This window comes from Carlito syrichta, unplaced genomic scaffold (genome assembly GCF_000164805.1).
Source record: "Carlito syrichta isolate Samal-C Ts95f unplaced genomic scaffold, Tarsius_syrichta-2.0.1 Scaffold50662, whole genome shotgun sequence".
Taxonomy (NCBI): domain Eukaryota; kingdom Metazoa; phylum Chordata; class Mammalia; order Primates; family Tarsiidae; genus Carlito; species Carlito syrichta.
Genome location: NW_006994758.1, coordinates 123,323 through 147,861, shown reverse-complemented (window position 1 = coordinate 147,861; position 24,539 = coordinate 123,323). Strand labels below are relative to the sequence as shown.

Sequence of the window (24,539 nt, the reverse complement as noted above, 5' to 3'; positions counted from 1 at the left end):
AGATGGCTTGCCTCACTCCTAATTCTCAGAGAAGCCCCTGGCCTCTTCCACAGAGCACCAGGAGATCATCCCTCCTGGCAAGTCTCCTTCATTAGGGTGGGTCTCTCCTGGCTAGAATGATGCAGCTCATAAGGCTTCCTTATGTTTGCCTGGGTTATGTTGTTATAGGGCCGGGTGGGTGGTGATATTACTCATTTATTCTGCTTCATTGTTGGGTAAGGAAATATCATCACCCACTGTGGTGTCCCACAGTCCAACCATCCAAGCTGTGAAGGTTTTCCTGGGTAGTTGTTTATAGGTCTTTGTACTCTCTAAGAGTTCTGCAGCAGTATATTCCCTGATAATGAGAATCTCCTGAGTCAGTTGACTCCCATTCTGGGGACAGTTGTTGAGGTGAGGTTGTCAATAATCCTTGTCCCCTCCTCATTGATGACATTTGGGTCAGAGCATTTCTTTTCATAACATTCCCAGGGGTTTTAAGTTTTCATATTCCAATTGGGCTTAATTATGACAACTCTGATTCATAGTAGTTTCCAATTCTTTCCACCTAGGCAGACAAATCTACATGCTAATCTTTCTATTTTTGTCTTTTGGTCTTCAGTTTTGTCTGTTAAGTTGGATTCAAGGAGAGAAGTGGAAAGGCATATGTCCCTTTCTAGTTGCGATTCCTCTTCTAGCTGTTTTACTCTCACTTCTGCTGTTATCTGAACCTCCAATGCCAAACAAATGGCCCAGAGAAGGGTCCGACCCACTGGGGCAGCTCTCCACTGCCCTTCCTTACTCTATGTGCTATTTGGCTTTCTGTGGCTTTCAATTAATAACTGTCCTAGGCCAACCAGTGTTTTGGGGCACCCCTTTACTCACATGGAAGTCCACAAGCATCTAACAGACATGCCACACCACTCCACATAGAGGTGGCTGGCCACCCTGGGATTTCTCCCACATAGGCTTCATTCCCCTTACTCACATCTTGGTCTCTTGGCTCCTGGCCAGCTTACCAAATGTTGCATGCTGGGTAGGTCTACTGAAACCTACCCACAAAGACTGAGGACGCTGAGAGGCTGAAGAAAGAGGCTGACAAATTCAGTTTCCCAGAAAGAAATATTTAATAGGGACTTTCAAACAGAACTGATGCTCCTGGTGGCTGTGAGATGGTGGTTCCTGCACCTGCTCTATACAAAGTACCCATTATAGAGCAAGCTTTTAGGTAAGGCATGTGCAGCTGGTCATGGTCTCAGACTTTCTTGTGAAACTTGTGACCCCCGAAGACGTTAGATAAGCATATTTATGAGGGTTATCTATGCTACAGGCACTGTTTAAAGATCTGCTGCAGAACACCTTGGTATGCAGGAGTCAGTCATCAGTCATCATGACAGTTTGCTTTACATGGTGCCACGCTTACCATGCAAAAGGTTGTTTTCCTACAGGTGTATATGACAAACTTTACCTTTTTAAACCCTAAGTGAAATAAAATAGTGAAATGCCTCAATTTCTGGGTGATCCCACACCCATGAGCTTAGCTGAATTCTCCCACTCCCTTCAACCATCACACCCAGGTTATCTATATCCAGACCTCGTTCAGTCGTCTCTCTACACAGGCTTCTGTTAATGCTTTTGACACGAATGCCCCACTTGTTAGGGCATTTAACTTGGGTCTCTGTTAACCATTTCATCATCAATTCATTGCTGACCAAATCTGATCTTTTATTTCTTCCTCCACCAATAACTCTTCTGATCTATGTATCAAACCTGGATCTCTTAATACCATTTGTTGCCCCCTCTGATTTATATCTTAAACTCAAATCTAGGTTGGGCATGATGGCTCACACCTGAAATCCCAGCATTTTGGGAGGCCAAGGCGGGAGGATTGCTTCAGCCCGGAAGTTTGAGATCAGCCTAGGCAACATAGCAAGACCTTGTCTCTACAGAAAATCAAAAAATTAGCCAGGCATGGTGCTGTGTACCTGCAGTCCCAGCTACTCAGGAGGCTGAGCCAGAAGAATCGAGGCTGCGGGGAGACGTGATCATGCCATTGCACTCCCGTCTGGGCGGCAGAGCAAGTTCCTGACTCAAAACCAAACCAAACCAAAACAAAAACTCAAATCTCAGTTAGATTTTAGCATCAATGCTCCTATTTTTGACCTTGAATCTGGCTATCTGTTAAATCTTTAATCATCAATGACCCTCAGCTTTAACATCAAGTCTAGGACTCTGTTAATAATTATTCCACCATCAAAGTGTCTATACTCTAGATCTTAAACCTGGACCTCTGTTAACTTTTTTCTTTTCTTTTTTTTTTTAACCATCAAAGCTCTTGGGGCTTTGACCCACAGTCCAGGGTCTCTGTTGAGATTCTGTCAATTTCCTTTGTTCTGACCTTGAGTCCAGGCTTTTTTTTTTTACATTTTAATTTCTATTTATTAATTTTTTTAGAGTTATGAGGTACATGTGAGGATTTGCTACATAAGTAGATTGTGTGAAGTTGAGGTTTGGGCTTCTAGTGAGCCCTCTTCCCCAACAGTGGTGGACATGTTACCCAAGAGGGGGTTGTGTGCCCCTTATCCCCCCATCCCTTCCTCCTTTAATTGTGCCCAGTGTCTGTTGCTCCTTCCTTTGTGCCCGTGTGCCCAATGTTTAGTGCCTATGAGTGAGAACATGCGGTATTCAGCTTTTTGTTTGTTTCTGTGATAGTTCATTTAGACTGATGGCCTCTAGCTGCATCCATGTTGCTGCAAAGGACATGATTTTATTCTTCTTTATGGCTGTGTAGTACTCTATCATGTATATGTGCCACATTTTCTTTATCCAGTCCACTTTTGATAGGCATCTGTGTTAGTTCCATGTTTTTTGCTATTGTGAATAGTGCTGCAATAAGCATACACATGCAGGTGTCTTTTTGGTAGAGTGATTTATATTCTTTTGGGTGTGTTCCCAGGAGTAGGATTGCTAGGTAGAAAGGTAGCTCAACTTTTATTTCTTTGAGGAATCACCACACTGTTTCCCACAAAATTTGGACTAGCTTACATGATAACCATCCTGACTGGTGTGAGGTAGTATGTAGTTTTGATTTGCATTTCTCTGATGATTAATGAAGCTGGGCATTTTTTCATATTTTTATTGGCTGCCTGAATGTCCTCCTTTGAGAAATGTCTGTTCATGTCCTTTGCTCACTTTTTATTGGGGTTATAGTTTTTCTGCTGTCAATTCATTTGAGATCATTGTAGATCCTGGATGTTGGGCCTCTGTTGGATGCATAACTTGCAAATATTTTTTCCAGTTCCATGAGTTATCTCTTTAGACTCTCGATGGTTTCTTTTGTTGTGCAAAAACTTTTTAGCTTGATAAGGTCCCACCTGTCACTTTTAGATTTTGCTGCATTTGCTTTTCAGGACTTGGTCATGAATTCATTGCCTAGGCTGACGTTCAGAAGGGTGTTCCTTAAGTTTTCTTCTAAGATTCTTATAGTTTGAGGTTTCACATTTAAGTCCTTGATACATTTTGAGTTGATTTTTGTATATGGTTATAGTTAGGGTTCCAGTTTCATTCTTCTGCATGTGCTTCCATTTTGAGTTGATTTTTGTATGGTTATAGTTAGAGATCCAGTTTAATTCTTCTGCTTGTGGTTAGCCAGTTTTCCCAGCACCATTTGCTAAATATGGTTTCCTTTCCCCGATGTTTGTTTTTGTTGGTTTTATCAAAGATGTGTTGGTTGAAGGTCTGTGGTTTTATTTCCGGATTCTCTGTCCTGTTCCATTGGTCTGTGTGTCTATTCCACCAGTACCATGCTGTAGCCTTGTAGTGAAGTCTGTAGCCTGGGAGTATAATGTCTCCAGCTTTGTTCTTTTGTGCTGAGGGTTGCTTTAGCTATCCCCGCTCTTTTTTGCTTCCATATTAACTTATGTATTGTCTTTTCTAGATCTCTGAAAAATAATGCTGGTAGTTTGATAGGAATTGCGTTGAATCTGTAGATTGCCCTGGATGGAATGGACATTTTTTTTGCTTTGTTTTTTCTTTTATTAATGATGGCCAGGAATGAACATCTTGATGATATTGATTCTTCTAATCCATGAACATGGGATATTTTTCTATTTGTTTATGTCATCTTTGATTTCTTTTCTTTTTCTTTTTTTTTCTTTGAGTCAAAGTATCATGTTGTCCAGATGAGTGCAGTGGCATGCTCATGGCCACTGCAACCTTGACCTGCTGAACTCAGCTGATCCTTCCACCTCAGCCTTCCAAGTAGCTGGAACCACAGGAGTGTGCCACCATGCCTGGATACTTTTAAAATTTATCATAGAGATGAGGTCTCGCCAAGTTGCCTAGGTTGGTCTCGAATTCTTGGGCTCAGGCAATCCTCTTGCCTCTGTCTCCCCAAGTGCTGGCTTGGTATCATCTTTGGTTTCTTTAAGCAGCATTTTGTAGTTTTCATTGTAAAGATCATTCACCTCTTTGGGTAGATGAATGCTGAGGATTTTTATTTTGTTTTTTTGTGTGGCTATTGTGAATGACTGTGTTTTTGATTTGGTTCTCATTCTGCTTGTTGTTGTTGTATAGAAATGCAACTGAAAAAAAAAATCAGAAAAAAAAAAGAAATGCAACTGATTTTTGTGCATTGAATTTGTATCCCGAGACCTTACCAAAGTTGTTTATCAGTGAGAGGTGGTTTTTGACACTCTCTAGGAACCCAGGCCTTTGAAACAATTTCAGAATAACAGCCTGTGCCCCTCATGGATACCCATCTGGTTTGAATTCAAATCTGATCTATCATCAATGGTTTTCTCCTGTTAATATCCCTCAATCAAATCTTCCACTCCATTGGCCCTCTATTTTGACCTAAAAATTGGGCCTTGTGGTAGACAGAATAATGGCCCCTCAAAGTTGTCTACATCCCAAGCCCTAGAACCAGTGAATATATGAACTTTGCAGATGTGATTAAGGGACTTTGCAGATGTGATTAAAGGTCTTGATATGGGAAGACTTTTCTGGATTATCAGATGGGCCTAATGTAATAAAGGGTCCTTGTAAGAGGGCGGGAGAAGGGTCAGAGTCAGAGAAGGAGATGTAACAATGAAAGCAGAAGGTAACAGTCAGCAATTAAAAGATGCTATACTGCTGGCTTTGAAGAGGGAGGAAGGGATCACAAGTCAAGGAATACGGGTGGTCTCTAGAAGCTGGAAAAGCAAAGAAATGGAGTCTCCCCTAGAGCCTCTGGATGGAATGCAACCCTGCTGACACCTTGAATTCAGCCTAGTGCAACCGATTTTGGACTTCTGATTGCTAGGACTGTAAGATAATACGTTTGTGTTGTTTTGAGCTAATAAGTTGTGGGAATTTGTTAGAGCAGCAATAGGAAATGAATACAGTATGGGCATTTTTGAAATATTCCACCATTGATGCCCATCTGGTTTATACTCTAAGCAGATCCTTCTTAACTCTTCCACCAACCATGTCCCTATGATCTGTCCTCCATCCCCAGCCATTGTTAGAGATTCTACCAAAATTCCATATCTGTACCCTCCGACCTGGGTTACTGTTAGCTTTTCCAACCTAAATAAGCCTCTGGTTTTACCTTGAACTTAGGCATTTGTTGTCTATTTAACCATTAATAGATCCTGATCTAGAGATAGAATCCAGGGTTTTGAGGATGAAAAATTAACAGCCGGGCTCAGTGGCTCAGCCTGTAATCCCGCGCCTTGGGAGGCTGAGGTGAGTGGATTGCCTGAGCCCACGGGTTCGAGTCCCGCCTGGGCAACTTGGTGAGACCTCATCTCTACAATAAATCAAAAAATTAGCTGGGTGTGGTAGCACGTGCCTATAGTTCCAGCTACTTGGAAGGCTGAGGCGGAAGGATCTCTGGAGCCCAGCAGGTCGAGGCTGCAGTGGCCGGGAGCAGCCAGTCTGGGCGACTGAGTGAGACTCCAACTCAAAAAAAAAAAAAAAAAAGAAAGAAAAATTAACAATCCCTTTGAGTATTAAACTTAAGGATCTGTTCACTTTTCCACTATCAGGGCAATTTATGTGTGAATCTTTTTTTCATGTCTGTTAACTCTTTCCTCACCATTGTCCCTTAGGTCTGTACATTGACTGCAAGTCTCAGTTAAACCCTCCCCATCTATGCTCCTTTGGTGTGGGCATAAAAATCAAACCTGTGCTAACTCTTTCACCATTTGTACCTTCTCCTGTGTGCATCAACCCCAGCCCTCAGCTAACTTTTCTATCATGAATACCATTTGGTTTGACCTTGAAGTCAGCTCTTGGTTAATTCTTCCACCATGATTATCCCCTTTCGTTTAGGTTGTGAATTGTGGATCTTTCTTAAATACACTACCATGAATGCTTCTCTGGTCTGCAGCTCAGATTTGGGTCTAAGTTAACATTCCGTTCAAACCCTCTCTGAAATGACTTTGGAACTGGGTCACTATTTCACCGTTAGTACTCGTCTGGCTAGACCTTCAAGTGGTTTTACATCCATACACCTTGGTAGAAATCTTGAATTCTAGGACTTTCTTGACTATTGCACCATCAGAGTTCTTGTTCTTTAGATATAGAATCCCAACCTTTGTTAACTCTGCAATTCTGTTTCAGGCTGACCTCCAATTCAGCTTTTAGTTAAGTCTTCTAAAATCAATGTCCCTCAGATTTTACCTCGAATCTCATGCTCTATTAACTCTTTTTTTTTGAGTTGGAGTCTCACTCTGTCGCCCAGGCTGGAGTGCAGTGACATGCTCACAGCCACCGCAGTCTCGACCTGCTGGGCTCCGGCGATCCTTCTGCCTCAGCTTTCCAAGTAGCTTGAACAGCAGGCGTGCGCCACCACGCCCGCCTAATTTTTTGATTTATTGTAGAGATGAGGTCTCACCAAATTGCCCAGGCTGGTCTGGAACCCGTGGGCTCAGGCAATTTTCTCACCTTGGCCTCCCAAAGTGCTGGGATTATAGGTGTGAGCCACTGCTCCCGGCCTATTAACTCTTTTTAAAAAGTATTTCTTTTTCAAAAAAAAATCAGTAGCTTTAGAGATTACAAACAGTTTTTGATTACATGGTTGTAAACATGTAACCAAATACAGTGGGGAAGAGGTCTGGGCTTTGAGTGTACCCACCACTCCCACCCGTGCACACTGAACCCGATAGGTGATTTTTCGTCCCTCCACCCCTCCCTCTCCCTTTTTGATTTGCGCTGCAAAAGGTCACATCTATCCACTTTAAGGCAAGCAGAAAGTCCAGGCTATGAGTGACAGGTGGAGGCGGGTCCTTCCTTGTTCAAAGGAGCCAATGGAAGACCGGGTGGGCAGTGATTGACGGACAGGGGCGAGCCCTGCCTCCTCGTAGGAACAATGGGAGGGCGGGAGGACGGTAGAGCCGGAGGGCGCAGATGCCGGGTCGTGGGCGGCAGGAGGTGGGTGTGTGTCTGAGCCCCCTAAGTGGATACATCCTATCAAAGGCCTCTTCCCTTTCTCCAGACGTTTTAGAAATGAGGCTTCCGCAGAGGACTGTCGCAGGCCGTGCTTCTGCCACGTGGCCTTACCACTTTCCTCGAGTTCCCACCCGCCGCGTCACCATGCCTATGCTTAGGCCATGCCTCTCCGGGTGGCCTGGAACGCCCACTCGCCCGCTCAGGACAGTCGCGGCTCCTCTGAGCTTCACATTGCTTTCGTAGGACCAATTCCAAATATCTTGCCTCAGAGATATCTCGGGGACTCCTCTGGTCCCCACACTCACACCTCTGGCTGGAATGGGAGTCTCGTGAAGCAGTGCGAGGTCCCTGCCGGCGACAGGGGTCCCGGCGCTCACGACGTGACGCCATTTTTGTTACTGGTAGAGCTCGGCTTCGTGGCTGGTTCTGAGCCTGCGAAAGAGGGGCTCCGAAGGCATCCAGACCCATCCAGGAGGCTGGAAGGGAACGGGCCTTTCGGGGGATGTTGAACGCAGTTGGGCAAGCAGGGAGCCACGCCCAGCTTGAGAAGGAGCTCTTGGGTCCTGAAAGCAGAGCCAGGGTGAGGGGCTTGGCTGACTGATGCAGGTCTGTGTGGTCAGTGATGGATGGGGACATGTGGAGGGCTTAAGGAGGGGACTGAATGACATGGAGAACAGTGACAGGGGAGTCTGTGGGACCAAGGGTGAGGAGTTTGTGGGATGAGTGATGGGGGACCTGTGCGGTGATTGATGGTGTCTGCAGGGGCTTCTATGAGGTGGATGAAGTGGGGCTGGAGTGAGTGATGGAGGATCTGTGGGGGTGAATGATGGCGGTTGTGGGGTGAGTAATGGGTGGTCTGTGGAGTGAGAGATGGTACCCCGGGATAGGAGTGAATGGGAAAGGGGATCTGGGGTGAGAGATGATGGTCCGTGGGTACAGGAATGGGAATGAGTAGGGCCAATGCTGGGATTTTGTGAGGTCCATGGTGGATGGTTCTTTGAGATCAATAATACCTCCATGAACAAACAAAAATCTCTGCCCTTATGGTGTTGAACTTCGCGACTGAGGAGTCAGACATTGTGATTTGTTTTTCTTTCATGACTAATAAGAGAAATCTTATATTTTTATATATGCATCCATCACTTGGAGATCCTCTTTTGGGAGGTGCCTGTTCAGGTCTTTTGCTCATTTCTCTGTTGGGCTCTCTGCCTTTTCCTTATTGATTTGTAGGGATTGTTTTTTATATATTCTGATACTACTCCTTTATCAGTGGTATGTATTTTGCAGATATCTTCCAGTTTTTGGCTTCTTTTTCATATTGTGGCCTTGAATATGTATATTTTAAGTTAATTTTAAACTGTAAAGCATAATATGAATCTAATGTTTTGTTATTTTTCAATTAAAAAACAGACAATGTATTTTGTAATTTAGGAGGATAATTTTTAGGGCATCCAGGAGCAGGCAGAGTTGCATCTCTGAAAATTCTGGTGCCAGAACAGCTTGGGAGGAGTTCTCTACTTTTTGTTCTTTCAACACTTCACCCTCTACATACTGGCTGTGTGTTCTTGGATTAGTCACTTTGCCTTTTTATGCCTCAATTTCCTCACTATGAAATAAAGATATTAGTAGGGCCTACCCTGGGAGGTTTGGGATGAGAATTGAGTCAATACTGATTGTTATCTATTCAGGGTAGTTTTGTAGCACTGATCTGGTATATATTTCATGGCACTTCCCTAGCTCAAGGTTACTACTGCTTGTGTGATACCCAAGAAAATCCAATGAAATAGACTAAATACTAAGGAATAAGACTTTGTCAGGTAGGATTGAGCTTTGGAGGGCCACAAACCATTGTAATATCTGAGATTATTATTATTTTTTTTTTGCCTCTAAGAACCAGTTTTTGTCCCCTTGGGGGCAATATCACCCCTGTTGAAAATGCATGATCTACATGACTGCCTGTTATTAAACAGTTGGGAGCATGTTCTTGTGATCTACCTCTTCTTCATTTTGCAGTTATATTTCCATGCCATTAGCTTTATTTCCATATTACTACTTAGTTTATTTCTATGGTAATACTTAAATAAAAACCTTTCTCTAATGGGAATTTTCAAACATCTACAAAAATAGAGGGAATTGTATAATGGACCCCCATTACGCCCATCACCCAGTCTCATTCATCATCAATTCATGGCCGATCTTGTTTCATCTTGACCAGGGGTTGGAAAACTATAGGCAGTGGACCAAATCTGACCTGCTGCTTTTTTTATACAGCTATGAGCCAAGAATAGTTTTCACATTTTTTTAATCATAGGGGAAAAAATATCAAAGGAAGAAGAATATTCGGTGACTCATAAAAATGATACGAAATTTTCAGATTTCATTGTTTGTAAATGACGCTTATTGGAACACAGCCAATGAGTATCATTAGTTTATGTATTGTCTATGGCTACTTTCCATCTGTAATGGCAGAGCTGAGTAGTTGCAACAGAGACCACGGGCCCACGAAGTCTAAGACATTTACCATATGGCCCTTTACAAAAGTTTGCCAACTCCTCATCTACACCACCTACTTCTTCCTCCTGGATTGTTTTTTTCTCTTTCTTATTGAGATAAAAGTGCACACATATTAAATGTATAACTTAATGAATTTGTATATGTAGTCTTTGTTATTTTTAAACAAATCCCAGACACATTATTTCATCCATAAATAATTATGTCAAAGATAAGGACTTAAAAGGTTAATACCATTACCCAAAGTAAAATAATTAACAATAATATCTTCAGATCATCAGTGGTTGAATTCATTAATGTCATTAAATATCTACTCAGGGCTCAAATGCTCATGATTATGTCAAATTTTTTTTTGTCTTTTCAAATTAAGGCCCAGACAAAGTCCATACTTTACATTTGGCTGCTGTGTCTCCTGAGCCTTCTTTAATCATCTAGGGTGTTACTTTTAATGATTGCCTGCCTTTCCACCCTTTGGAGGGTCCATAATTTATTTTCCCAGTCTTCAGTGCTGGGCTTTTACGTGATTTTCAGTATTATGGAGTTGAAGACAAAGCTGTGTTGAAGGTTGCTGAAGTTAAATATCTTTGCACATTCATGATTATCACCTTAGGACAAAGTTCCAGAAATAGAATTACTGGCTCAGATGAGAAACACAAGTCATCGGTGAATTAACAAGCACCATATTTTCACATCCAGCCATTGAAGAGTGGTTAACCCAGCTTGATCTCTGAAGACTCTTCTGCATCCCACCTTGCCCCCAATTGCTTTCCAAAGAGAAACCAAAAATGATCGAGTCCCAGGTAAGTTGTTTCCCACAACAAAATAAGAAAGGACAATTAGTTGAAAATAAGAATTAGAAAAATTTAGAGCATAGAAGATCAACACAGACAAAATTGCTGTGAAGATACACAGGTCACCTGGTTTTACTTCATATAAACTGAGCTAAACAGTTGGACTATAAGCTTCCCGGCAACCATAGTGAAAAGGGCAACATGATCAGTTATGTGATTTGCATTCTCCATAAAGAGAAATCAGTCCAACTCCTCAGCATGTCAAGATTTCTGGAAATTTAGTCTTAATAAATTTTATTATTGAGTTTTCCTAAAGGCCAGTAGTTTTCAGTTTGGGGTAGTATTATCAATAGTTGTTCTAAATAGATAGTTTTTCGTTAAAACTATCTCACAGAGGCTTGGAGAGTGGGAGCTGTTTTCTGATTTTCCATGGCTCCTTTGCTGTGATTTCTGAGTTTGTGTGATCATTACCCAGCTCAAGACCAGTCCCTTCTCCTCTGATCTTCCATATTTATTCTTCCTTCCCTGAAAAGGTAATCTATACATAGGACAAATAATGTAAACAATACAGCAAAGAAAAAAATACAAAGTATCTACTTTCTGTAATTGAACTTTTGCCCCTTTTCTGACATAACTAGAATTATCTAGTTTGGGGATGATCCTTCCAGACTTTTCTTTATATATAATTCCTTTTCTTTGTATATATAACCCCATCTACGTGTGTAAATGCATATACGTAAATGTGTGTAAGTGGTCTTATTATTGTCATGTGTTACTGTGATATGTTTTTATTTCTTTTCTTTTCTTTTTTTTTTTTGAGTCGAAGTCTCACTCTGTTGCCCAGGCTGGAGTGCAGTGGCATGATCACAGCTACTGCAGCCTCAACCTCTTGGGCTCAAGTAATCCTTTTGCCTAGGCCTCCTAAGTAGCTGGGACCACAGGTGTGTGCTACCACACCCAGCTAATTTTTTTATTTGTTGTAGAGACAAAGCCACTAAATAAGCCACTGATATCCAAATTTCAATGTCCATAAATAAAGTGCTACTGGATAACAGCCATAGCCATTGGCTTACATATTATCTACAGCTGCTTTCAACCTAAAACAGCAGAGCTGAGTAGTTGCAACAGAGACCATATGGCCCACAAAGTTTAAAATATTTCTTTTTTTTTGTAATACGTATTTTTTATTTTAAAATTGTGGGGTACAGTTAAGGGTTAGGTATAGAAATATGCATTGTGCAGGTACCCTTGTTGATGAGGTGTGCCCCCCCATCCCCAGACAGATATTGACTACTGTTAATCCTACCTTCCTTCCCCTCTCTTACCCCACCATAGTTTCCCACAACTGTCAATCCTTAGTACTATGATAGTTGTTCAAGGTCCACTTATGAGTGAGAACATGTGATACTCAGATCTTTGTTTCTGTGAGAGATCACTCAGTGTTATAAACTCTAATTCCATCCAGGTTGCTGCGAAATTCATGATTTTGTTCTTCTTTGTGGCTGCGTAATATTCCATTGTGTATATGTACCACATTTTTTTTAATCCAGTCCTCTTTTGATGGGCAGCATGGTTGGTTCCATGATCTTGCTATTGGGAACAATGCTGTGATAAACATACGTGTGCAGGTATCTTTTGATAGAGTAATTTGAGTTCTTCAGGATATATTCCCAGTAGGGGGATTGCGGGGTCATATGGAAGTTCGATTTTTAGAGCTTTTAGGAATCGCCACACTGATTTCCACAGAGGCTGCACTAGTTTGCACTCCCACCAACAGTGTAGAAGTGTACCCTTTTTGCCACATCCTCACCAGCATCTGTTGTTTTTTATAATTGATGATGGCCATCCTGACTGGAGTTAGGTGGTATCTCAGTATAGTTTTAATTTGCATCTCCTTGATGACTAGTGAGGCTGAACATTTTCTTATCTATCTATTGGCTGCTCATATGTCTTCTTTTGAGAACTGTTTATTCATATATTTTGTTCACTTTGTAATGGGGCTGTTTGTTTTTTCCTTTTCAGCACATTTGAATTCCTTGTAGGTCCTTGATGTTATGCTTTTGTCAGACATGGAGTTGGCAAATATTTTTTCCCAGTCTGTGGGCTGTCTCCCTGTTCTCTTGATGGTTTCTTTGGCTTTGCAGAAGCTTGTCAGTTTAATGAGGTCCCAATTGTCTATCTTATCTCTTATGGCCCGTGCATTTCAGTTTATGCTCAGGAATTGGATGCCAGTTCCAACTTCCATAAGGGTGTATCCTGCATTTTCTAAAGTTCTTATGGTTTGAGGTTTTACATTTAGGTCTGTGATCCATTTAGAGTTAACTTTTGTGTATGGGGATAGGTAGGGGTCTTGTTTGAATCTTCTGCATGTGGTCAGCCCGTTTTCCCAGCACCATTTACTGAATTGATTGTCCTCTCCCCAGTGGTGGATGGTAGAGGCTTTGTCGAAGATGAGTTGGTTGAGAAATTGAGGTTTTGCTTCTGGAATCTCATTTCTATTCCATTGGTCTATATGCCTGTTCTTGTACAAATAGCAAGCTGTTTTGATTATTGTAGCTTTATAGTAAAGTTTAAAGTCTGGTAGTGTGATACCTCCTGCATTGTTTTTTTTTGCTGAGGATTGTTCTGGCTATTCTTGGTCGTTTGTGTTTCCATATGAATTCCTGTAATGTTTTTTCTAGATCTGAGAAGAATATTGCCGGTAATTTGATGGGTATTGCATTAAATCTGTAGATTGTCTTAGGTAAGATGTACATTCACAATGTTGATTCTTCCAATCCATGAGCATGGAATATTTTCCCACTTGTTTGTATCATCTTTGATTTCTTTGAGCAGTGTTTTGTAGTTTTCATTGTAGTTTTCACGTCTCTGGTTAGGAAGATGCCAAGATATTTCATTTTTTTGTGGCTATTATGAATGAGATTGTGCTTTTTATTTGGGTTTCTGTTTGTTTATTATTGGTGTAAAGAAATGTGATTGTCTTTTGCACATTTATTTCATACCCTGAGACTTTGCCAAAGTCCTTTATCAAGGAAGCTTTTGACAGATTCTCTTGGGTTTTCAAGGTACACAATCATGTCATCTGCAAAGAGAGATAACTTGACTTCCTCTTTTTCTATTTGGATACCCCTGATCACCTTCTCTTTTCTGATTGCTCTAGCCAGGACTTCCAATACTATATTGAACAGAAGGGATGAGAGTGGGCATCCTTGTCTTGTTCCAATTTTCAGGGGAAATGGTTCCGATTTTTGTCTGTTTAGGAGTATGCTGGCAGTGGGTTTCTCATAGATGGCGTTTACTATTTTGAGGTATGTTCCATGTATGCCTAGATGTTCGAGGGTTTTTATCAAGAAGGGGTGCTATATTTTATCAAAAACTTTTTCTGTATCTAATGATATAATCATGTGGTTTTTGTTTTGACATCTATTGATGTATTTAATTACATTTATGGTTTTACGAATGTTGAACCAATCTTGCATCACAGGGATGAAGCCTACTTAGTCATGATGGATGATTTTTGAGATGTGTTGTTGAATCTGGTTTGCTAGGATCTTGTTGAGAATTGTAGCATCTATGTTCATCCAAGATATTGGCCTGTAGTTCTCTTTCTTTGTCAGGTCTTTACCTGGCTTGGGTACCAATGTGATGTTAGTTTCATAAAATGATTTGGGGAGAGTTCCATCTTTCTCAATTGCCTGGAATACTTTCAGTAGGATTGGTATCAGCTCCTCCTTAAATGTCTTAAAGAATTCTGCTGGAAAGCCATCTCGTTTAGGGCTTTTTTTTGGTAGGTATTTTTCTTATTACATAGTCAATTTCCTTGATTGTTATTGGTTTATTTAGGGTCTCTATTTCTTCTTGTTTCAACCTAGGCATGTTGTGTGATGTCAGAAAGTCCTCCATTTCCTTGAGGTTTTCAAGTTTGTTTCCATACAAATGTGCATAGTAGTCTCTAACGATCTTTTGTATTTCTTCAGGGTCAGATGTGACTTCATCTTTTGTGTTTCTGATTGTGTTTATTTGAACTTTTTCTTTCTTTTTCTTGGTCAGTCTAGCTAGGGGACCATCGATCTTATTTATCCTTTCAAAGAGCCAGCTTTTTGTTTATTGATTTTTTGTATTATCTTTTTGTCTTCTGTGTCCTGGATTTGGGCTTTTATTTTGGTGATCTGGATTCTTCTGCTGAAGTTAGGGTTTTGGTGGTCTTGCTTTTCCAGCTTCCTTACGTGACTTGTTAGGCTGTTAATTTGTGATCCTTCCATTTTCTTCATGTGCGTTTGTAGAGATATGAATTCCCCTTTTACTATAGCTTTCATGGCATCCCAGAGATTTTGGTATGATATTTCTTCATTTTCATTTGTTTCCAGGTATCTTTTAATCTCTGTTTTGATTTCATCATTAACCCAGGAGTTGTTAGCATCATGCTGTTTAGTATCCATGTCTTTGTGGGTTTTGGGGGAACCTTGTTGGTGTTGATGTTTATTTTTATTCCACTGTGGTTCGAGAAGGTGCATGGCAAAATTTCAATCTTTTGAAATTTGTTTATGCTTGATTTATGGCCAAGTATGTGTTCAATTTAGAGTACGTTTCATGTGGTGATGAGTAGAATGTATATTCTGTGGTTGTTGGGTGGAGTGTTCTGTAGGTATCTATTAAGTCCATTTGTTCAAGAGTCGCATTGAGGTTCTGGATCTCGTTGCTGATTTTTTGTCCTGATGATCTGTCTAGAGTTGTGAGTGGGGTGTTAAAGTCCCTAGCTATGATTGTGTTAGAGTCAATATCTTTTTTGAGTTTACCCAGAAGCTGTTTTATGAAAGTTTGTGCTCCTATGTTGGGTGCATATATGTTTAGGATGGATATTTCTTTTTGATGGATTGAACCTTTTCTCATTATGTAGTGGCCTTATGTATGTTTTTAAATTTTTGATAGTTTAAAGGGTATTTTGTCTGAGATTAAGATCATGACTCCTCCTTTCTTTTGTGTTCCGTTTGCTCAAAAATTTGTTTCCCATCTTCTTACTTTGAGTCTGTGAGTGTCCTTTCTAGTGAGGTGTGTCTATTGTTGCCTGGTGATATTTTATCCATTTTGCCATTCTATGTCTTTTCAGTGGTCCATTTAGTTCATTCACATTCAAGCTTAAAATATTTCTATCTGGCCCTCTACAAAAAAAGTTTTCTGACCTCTGACTTGGATGAGCTGGACAAATTACTTGAAAGTCACAATTTACCATACCTGACATAAAAAGAAATAGAAAATCTGAATAGTACTATATTTTAAATACATTGAAAATATAATTTAAAATCACCCCACAGAGAAAACTCCACACCCTGATGGCTTCATCGGAGAATTCTTCCAAATATTTAGAAGTAAATACTATCAGTTGTACCCAGACTCTCTTAGAGAATACAAAGAGATATTTCTCAACTTGTCATATGAGGCCAATATAACATGATGCAAAAACACAGCAAGAATAAGATAAGAAAGTAAAATTACAGGCCAATATGTCTCATGGACAAAGTGGTATAAATCCTAAACAGAATATCAACAAGGGACTGGCTAGATGATGATGATTATGTTGATAGAAGTGGCCTCCCAAAGTTCTGGACTTACTGGCATGAACCACTGGTGCTTGTTTTATCCCCACCCACTCCTATCATCATCATCATCATCACTATCACCATCTGGCCAGTCCCTTGTTAATATTTTGTTTAGGATTTATACTAATATGTTCATAATTAAAAATTAAAAAAAGAAAGTTGGATTTCAGATAATTTTAATGTGTCATAAAATACTATTCTCCTTTTTTCCAACCGTCAAAAGTGTAAAAATCATTTTTAGCTTGTTAGCCATTGAAAAACACACTGGTGAGCCGGGCTCAGTGGCTCAACCTGTAATCCCACGCCTTTGGGAGGCTGAGGTGAGTGGATTGCCTGAGCCCGCGGGTTCGAGACCCGCCTGGGCAGCGAGACCTCATCTCTACAATAAATAAAAAAATCAGCCGGGCATGGTAGTGCGCACCTGTAATTGTGGCTACTCGGAAGGCTGAGGCAGAAGGATCGCTGGAGCCCAGCAGGTGGAGGCTACGGTGGCCGGGAGCAGCCACTGCACTCCAGAATGGGTGACAGAGTGAGACTCCAACTCAAAAAAAAAAAAAAAAAAGAAAGAAAAACACATGGTGGACTAAATGTGGTCTGCAGGCAACAGTGTGCTGTCCCCTGATCTATATTGTCAAATTTCTTGGCACAAAATTGTTCATAGTATCCTCTTATTATCTATTTAATGGCTACAGGATACCAACAACTTTTTGTTGGCTTTTAAAAATTTTTTCTCGTTTTTTCTTTTATATATCATAGTAATAATAATAATAAGACTCACAGCTACCATTTACTGAGTGCTTACTGTGTACCAGACACTGCTATAATAAGTTATAATGGAATTAAAATTAACTCATTTATTTACCCAGGAACACTTTGTGCTAGATACCGTTGTTATCACCATTTTTCAGAGGCAGAGACTGAGGCTCAGAGTTCACACAGCTAGTATGTGGTCTAGCCAGGACTCAAGCAGTGAAGTCACAAATAAACAAACAACCTTATAAGGGCATCTTTTATATTTGTCGATTATTTGTGTACACCAAATTCTTAGATATGAGTGTGCTAGGTCAAAGGCATACATGTTTATAAATGCAAAGGGTATTTTCCGAATTGTATTTTGATAATCAGCTTACATGTGGCCACTGATTCTTTTACAAGAAGGTCTATTTCCCATTATCAGCTCCCCACTAGACATCATCAGTGTATTTAATTCTGCTGTTTTTTATTTTTGAATTGGAGTCTCACTCTGTTGCCCAAGCTGGAGGGCAGTAGAATGCTCACAACCACCCCAGGCCCAGCGTTGACCTGCTGGGCTCCAGCATTCCTTCTGCCTCAGCCTTTCGAGTAGGTAGAACTACAGGCACACGCTACCACATCCAGCTAATTAAAAAAAAAATTTATAGTAGAGACAAGATCTCACCAAGTTGCTCGGGCTGGTCTCGAAATTGCTGGCTCAGGCAATTCACTGACCTTGGCCTCCCAAAGTGCTGGGATTACAGGCTGAGTCACTGAGCCTGGCCTCTCTTGCTCTTTTTATGATTGAGCATTATATTTTATTTTCACTTGCTTTTCTTTAGGGATTAAATTAGCTTCAGCATCTTTTCACAAATTTACTTTCCATTTTGCATTTCTCATAAATCCTTCTTTCCTTCTTTATCTCTTCCTTATTGCTTTCTAGAGGCTTTTTGTATATAATGATATGAATTTTGAAATGCACTTGCAAACCTTTTCTTTAGTCAAATGGTGATTTATTTCTCAATCTTGTTCCTGCTATATTCTTAGTTCCAAGAACAGTGCCTGGTATTCAGTAAGTGCTCAATAACTGCTTGCTGAGTGAATAAATGCTTTTTCACTTAATAGTTTATCATAGAGAGTGTTGCTTATAGGTCCATGTTGTTTCCTTGTTGCTTTTTGCAATTGCATATGGTATTCCCTTATGGGAGAGCATAATTTATTCATCCAATCCCCCGTGAGGTTGTCTCCATTTTTTTGCTAGTATAAACAGGACTGGAGAGCACTACTGTTGAATATGTGAGTATTTATGTAGAATAATTTGTTTTAGCTGGGCTGGTGGCTCAGCCTGTAATCCCGTGCCTTTGGGAGATTGAGGTGAGTGGATTGCCTGAGCCCGTGGGTTCGAGACCCGCCTGGGCAGCGAGACCTCATCTTTACAATAAATCAAAAAATCAGCCGAGCGTGGTAGCGCACGCCTGTAGTTCCAGCTACTTGGAAAGCTGAGGTGGAAGGATCGCCGGAGCCCAGCAGGTCAAGGCTGCGGTGGCCGGGAGTGGCCACTGTACTCCAGTCTGGGTGACAGAGTGAGACTCCAATTGAAAAAAAAAAAAGAATAATTTGTTTTTCTTTTCTATGTAGAATAATTTCTAGAAACAGAATTGCTAGTCAGAGAATTGTATATATTTTAAATTTTTGTAGAAGATGCTCAATTAATTTCCCTCAAAAATATTGTACCAGTGTACCCCCAGACAATTTGAGTTGCTGTTTGTTGACATCTTCACCAACTCACAGTGACTTATCAAACACTGATATCTGCTGGGGAAAAATGGTGTCTTGTTTTAGCTTGCATCTATCTTCATGTGAGTAAAGTTGAGCATATTTTTTTTTTTTTGAGTTGGAGTCTCACTCTGTTGCCCAGACTGGAGTGCAGTGGCCGGGCCTCGACCTGCTGGACTCCGGCGATCCTTCCGCCTCAGTCTTCCAAGTAGCCGGAATTACAGGCATGCGCTACCACGCCTGGCTGATTTTTTTATTTATTGTAGAGATAGGTCTCGCTGCCCAGGTGGGTCTCGAACCTGCGGGCTCAGGCAATCCACTCACCTCAGTCTCCCAAAGGCACGGGATTATAGGCTGAGTCACCGAGCCCGGCTGAGTTGAGCATATTTTTACATATTTAAAATCCATTTGCATTTTCTTTTCTGTGAATTGACGGTCATGTCCTTTGACCATTTTGTTAAAAGTTAAGTGCTTGCTGGTCATTTTCTTCTCACTTTGTGGGAACTCTGTCTATCTGCTGGGGGAAATTAGCTTTGTCGGTTATATATGTTGTGCATATATCTTTTCCCCAGTTAGTTATGTCTTTTGAGTTTATGATATAGTTTGCCATGCAATATATAAAGTAGTTAAATTTATCACTGATAAATATAAACAACCCTTGAAATGCTCAATAGGTGCACAGACCTTGATCCTTCAAGTAAAAAACAAGTTGGATTCATTTGAAAATAGCTTGAAATCTAATTTAGAGTCACTAAATTATAATAGAAGCTATACAAGAAGGAACCCTATTCTGGCACCTAAGTTTTGTAGCATGCTTAGAATAGTCTTCTCCACTCTAAAATTATTTTTAAAACTCTAACCTGTCTTTATTTTATGGTTTATCTTTTTCTTTGTTTAAATTTTTGTTATATCTCAAGTTTATTTTTGTGTATAGTATAAGGTAGGGAATCCAAGGTTACGTTTTTTTTTCTGATAGCTCTGTAGTTTTGAATAATGTTGTTCCACACTTATTTAAAATGCTACCTTTATTATACATTAAATTTTCCATAAAAATGAGATTATTGAGAGGACATAAAAGCTCCTGACATAAAAGCTCCCACAGTGAGAGGGGACCTGAGGGGGTTGCCCAAATTTCCCATTTTTATTTACATCTGTTTCTAGACTCTCTGTTGTGTTTCACTAACTAGACTTGCTAATAGCAGGATTTTACATTGTTTCTCTCATAAAGTATGCCACACAAAGTGCAAAATAGGTACCCCACATGTATTGCTATGGCCAAAATGATCAGAATGAGCCAAGTGTAGAGAAATGTGCTGTTTTAGGACCCAGTGACATTTGAGGATGTGGCTGTGGACTTTACCCAAGAAGAATGGCAGCAGCTGGACCCTGCTCAGAAGACCCTGCACAGGGATGTAATGCTGGAGACCTATAGTCACCTGGTGTCTGTGGGTAAGGGCAGATTCCGTGTGTACCAATGAATCGAATCATCCTCATCCTTCCTTCAGAGCTGTCAAGACCATGACCTTTACAATTTCCCCCTTAACAGAGGGCTTCCTTTTATAATTTTACTTTTCTTTTAAAATATCTAGTGTGTGTGTGTGTGTGTGTGTGTGTGTGTGTGTATATATTTTTTTTGATTTGGAGTCTCACCCTGTTGCCCAGGCTAGAGTGCAGTGGCATACTCATGGCCACCGCAACCTCAATCTGCTGGGCTCAGGTGATCCTTCCCCCTCAGCCTTTCAAGTAGCTGGAACTACAGGCATACACTGTCACAGCTCCTGCAGCTTCAACCTGCTGGACTCAGGCAATCATTCTGCCTCAGTCTTCCAAGTGGTTGGAACCACAGGTGTGCGCCACCACACCAGGCTAATTTTTTTTTGAGTTGGAATCTCAGGCTGGAGTGCAGTGGCACGCTCACAGCCACTGTAACCTTGACCTGCTAGGCTCAGGCAATCCTTCTGCCTCAGCCTTCCAAGTAGCTGAAACTACAGGGATGCACCACCATGCCCGGCTAATTTTTTGATTTATTGTAGAGATGAGGTCTCGCCTTTTGTCCAGGCTGGTCTCAAGCCCATGGGCTCAGGCAATCCTCTCATCTTGGCCTTCCAAAGTGCTGGGATTATAGACGTGAGCCACCGTACCTGGCCTAATTTAAAAAAAAAATTTATTGTAGAGACAAGGTCTCGCCAAGTTGCCCAGGCTGGTTTTGAACCCCTGAGCTCAAGCAATCCTCTTGCCTCTGCCTCCCAAAGTGCTGGGATTATAGGCATGAGCCACTGGTGGCTCCTGGCCCTGAAAGATATTTTTATGTATTATGTGAGTTAAGAATCCAGCTTTGCTGGGAGGCCCCTGAAATTGTTGCTTCTCCTCATGAATTTCTGAGTTGCCAAGGCCAAAGGCATTATAATTTTCTCTTAACAGGGTGTTCAGGTATAAAACCGGATGTAATCTTTAAGTGGGAACATGGAGAGGACCTGCGGATCACAGAGAGTGAGTTGTCAAGGTGGATCTACCCAGGTAAGTGAGAATTGGGGAGATGGCCAAGGGGGTGTCTTCTTCCTCCCTGACATCCCTGACACCAATGACCTCCTTTCCTCCATAAAATTCATCAGGCCTCTTTTATAACATTCATCCTATAACAACTGCTTTCCTAACACCTGTGTCTATTGACAACTCTGTGTGTGTGTGTGTGTGTGTGTGTGTGTGTGTGTGTGTGTGTGATGTCTATTTGATTTTACGACTTTCTTCTTTCAGTCAGGGAGAAAGGCCTTGAATCTTCCCAGAAGATCATTTCTGGAGAACTTTCATTTCAAAGAGAGATACTAGAAAGATCCTCAATGGACAATTCATTATACTCCATTTTAAAAGTCTGGCATATTGATGATCAGATAGATAGATATCAAAGAAACCAAGACAGAGTTTTGAGGAAGATCACGGTCATCAGCCATGAAACACTGACTGAGGAGACAGGCTCCAAGTACAGTGCATTTGGAAAAATGCTCAATGAGTGCACAGACCCTGACCCTTCATGCAAAAGACTTCATAATTTTGATTCGTGTGAAAAGAGCTTGAAATCTAATTTAGACTCACTAAATTATAGTAGGAGCTATACAAGAAGGAGCCCTATTGAGAGATTTGGATGTGGGAGACCACCTAGCTATAGTGCTTTCTATTATTTGCCTGAGAATGAAGGGTTAATTCATACTGGAATGAAACACTATGGAGACAGTCAATATGAAAAAGTTCTTCATAATAAGCGAGCCCATATTCAGTATAAGAAGTTTCAAGCTGGAGAGAAGCCCAATGTTTGTAGTGTGTGTGGGAAGGACTTTATCAAGAAGTCACAGCTCATTATACATCAAAGAATTCATACTGGAGAGAAACCGTATGTCTGTGGAGATTGTGGGAAAGCCTTCAGTGAAAAATCACACCTTATTGTGCATCAAAGGATTCATACTGGGGAGAAACCCTATGAATGTACTGAGTGTGGAAGGGCCTTCTCCCAGAAGTCACCCTTCATTGTTCATCAGAGAGTCCATACTGGAGAGAAACCCTATGAATGTTTTGAATGTCCAAAGGCTTTCTCCCAGAAGTCACACCTTCTTATACATCAGCGAGTTCATACCAGAGAAAAGCCCTTTGAATGCAGTGAACGTGGGAAAGCCTTCTGTGAGAAGTCTCACCTTTTTATACACCAAATAGCTCATACTAGGGAGAAACCCTATGAATGTACTGAATGTGGGAAGACCTTCCTTCGGAAAACACAGCTCATCATACATCAGAGAACACATACTGGAGAGAGGCCTTATAAATGTAGTGAATGTGGGAAAACCTTTTGCCAGCAGTCCCACCTCATAGGACACCAAAGAATTCATACAGGAGAGAAACCTTATGTATGTAGCGACTGTGGGAAGGCTTTTTCCCAGAAATCACATCTCACTGGCCATCAAAGACTTCATACTGGAGAGAAACCTTATGTGTGTACTGAATGTGGAAAATCTTTCTCTCAGAAATCACCTCTTATCATACATCAGAGAATTCATACAGGGGAGAAACCCTATGTGTGTAGCGAATGTGGCAAAACCTTCTCCCAGAAATCACCCCTTATTATTCATCAGAGAATTCACACAGGGGAGAAACCTTATCAGTGTACTGAGTGTGGGAAGGCCTTTTCCCTGAAGTCACATCTTGTTATACATCAGAGAGCTCATACTAGAGAGAAACCATATGAAAGTAGTGAATGTGGAAAGGCCTTCTGTGAGAAGTCTCCATTCATTATACATCAGAGAACACATACTAAGGAGAAACCCTCTGAATGTGCTGAGTATGGAATGACTTTTTCCCGGAAATCACAGATGATCACGTATCAGAGAACACAAACTGGGGAGAAACTCTTCAAATGTAGTGACTGTGGGATGACCTTCTGCCAGCATGTACACCTCACTGGACATCAGAATCCATATAGGAGAGAAACCTTATATATGTACTGATTGTGGGAAGACCTTTTTCCAGAAGCTAGACCTCATCATACATGGGAAAACTCATATTGAGCAACAATCCTAAGAATATGTTGAATGTGAAAAGATGTGGCAACTTGTCAACTGTAGAATAGACTTATGTATTCCTCAGCATGCCTGATTACCCTTCCACAGAATGATCTGGTTAGGCCCTCAGAATGTTCTCAGTATGATAAATGTGGGATTGATTTGTTCACCCTCAAATTCTTTCAGTCCCCTTCACAGTATAAATGCAGCTGAAGCAATTAGCATTGCTTTGGTGTTATCTGGTCCTTAAGAGCTTTATAGAATCCTCTTGTGAATTTATTTAGGCATGGTACATTATCTGAAGGGGATCTCTTTGTCATTTTTATTTCTTCCATCTTATTTTTTTCTGTTTGGATTTATAAATATATAGATTATATATAGAGAGAAAAATATATGGACTCTGTAATTTTAAAAATTAATTTATTCCCTCAAGGTTCTTAATACATTTGCATAATTTTGAGCAAACTAGTTTCATGGTTAATTCCCTTTATAGCTGTGGTTATTTCTCCAGTATAATTTCTCATAGAGTGTATTTGTGATTTTTTCCCCTCAATTAGGTTAACTGATGCTAATGTTTTATTTTTTATTTTTTTTATTTTTTGAGTTGGAGTCTCACTCTGTCGCCCAGACTGGAGTGCAGTGGCTGCTCCTGGCCACCGCAGCCTTGACCTACTGGGCTCCGGCGATCCTTCCGCCTCAGCCTTCTGAGTAGCCGGAACTACAGGCGCGCGCTACCACGCCCGGCTAATTTTTTGATTTTATTGTAGAGATGAGGTCTCGCTGCCCAGGTGGGTCTTGAACCTGCAGGCTCAGGCAATCCACTCACCTCAGCCTCCCAAAGACGCAGGATTATAAGCTGAGCCACCGAGCCTGGCGCTAATGTCTTATTTATTTTACTCCTTGACACCTGCAAAGCAGTTCTTGCATTTATACCATTTTCTACTCTTTAATTCATTCATTTGTACTTTTATTTCATTAAAATTCTTCCATCTTCTTTTTAATTTTTTTCTTTTTCTCACTTTTTTTTGAGTTGGAGTTTCACTCTATCACCCAGGCTAGAGTGCAGTGGCATGCTCACGGCTACTGCAGCCTCAACCTGCTGGGCTTAAGTGATCTTTCCACATAGCTGGGACTACAGGCACATGCCACCATGTCCAGCTAATTTTTTGAGTTAT

General features: G+C 40.9%; 1 protein-coding gene across 2 annotated transcripts; it reads left to right on the top strand.

Annotated features, from left to right (window-relative positions):
- The first annotated feature begins 7,646 nt into the window (after positions 1-7,646).
- ZNF630 (zinc finger protein 630) lies at positions 7,647-23,588 on the top strand. Of its 2 annotated transcripts, XM_008048934.2 has the most exons (6): positions 7,647-7,776; positions 10,535-10,724; positions 20,143-20,269; positions 21,242-21,337; positions 21,575-23,370; positions 23,405-23,588. In XM_008048934.2, the coding sequence occupies exons 2-5, from the start codon at positions 10,710-10,712 to the stop codon at positions 23,308-23,310; spliced, it is 1,974 nt and encodes a 657-aa protein (XP_008047125.1). In that variant the 5' UTR covers positions 7,647-7,776; positions 10,535-10,709; the 3' UTR covers positions 23,311-23,370; positions 23,405-23,588. The 2 variants fall into 2 exon arrangements, with proteins under 2 accessions (XP_008047125.1, XP_021563462.1); XM_021707787.1 differs by lacking the exon at positions 7,647-7,776 and having other exon boundaries at positions 21,579-23,370.
- The last annotated feature ends 951 nt before the right edge of the window (positions 23,589-24,539 follow it).

What these genes read in the sequence shown, in the direction of transcription:
- ZNF630 (XM_008048934.2), top strand. An exon ending in TAGTCACCTGGTGTCTGTGG is followed by an intron (nt 20,270 to 21,241) that starts GTAAGGGCAGAT and finishes TTCTCTTAACAG; the next exon opens with GGTGTTCAGGTATAAAACCG. An exon ending in GTCAAGGTGGATCTACCCAG is followed by an intron (nt 21,338 to 21,574) that starts GTAAGTGAGAAT and finishes TTCTTCTTTCAG; the next exon opens with TCAGGGAGAAAGGCCTTGAA.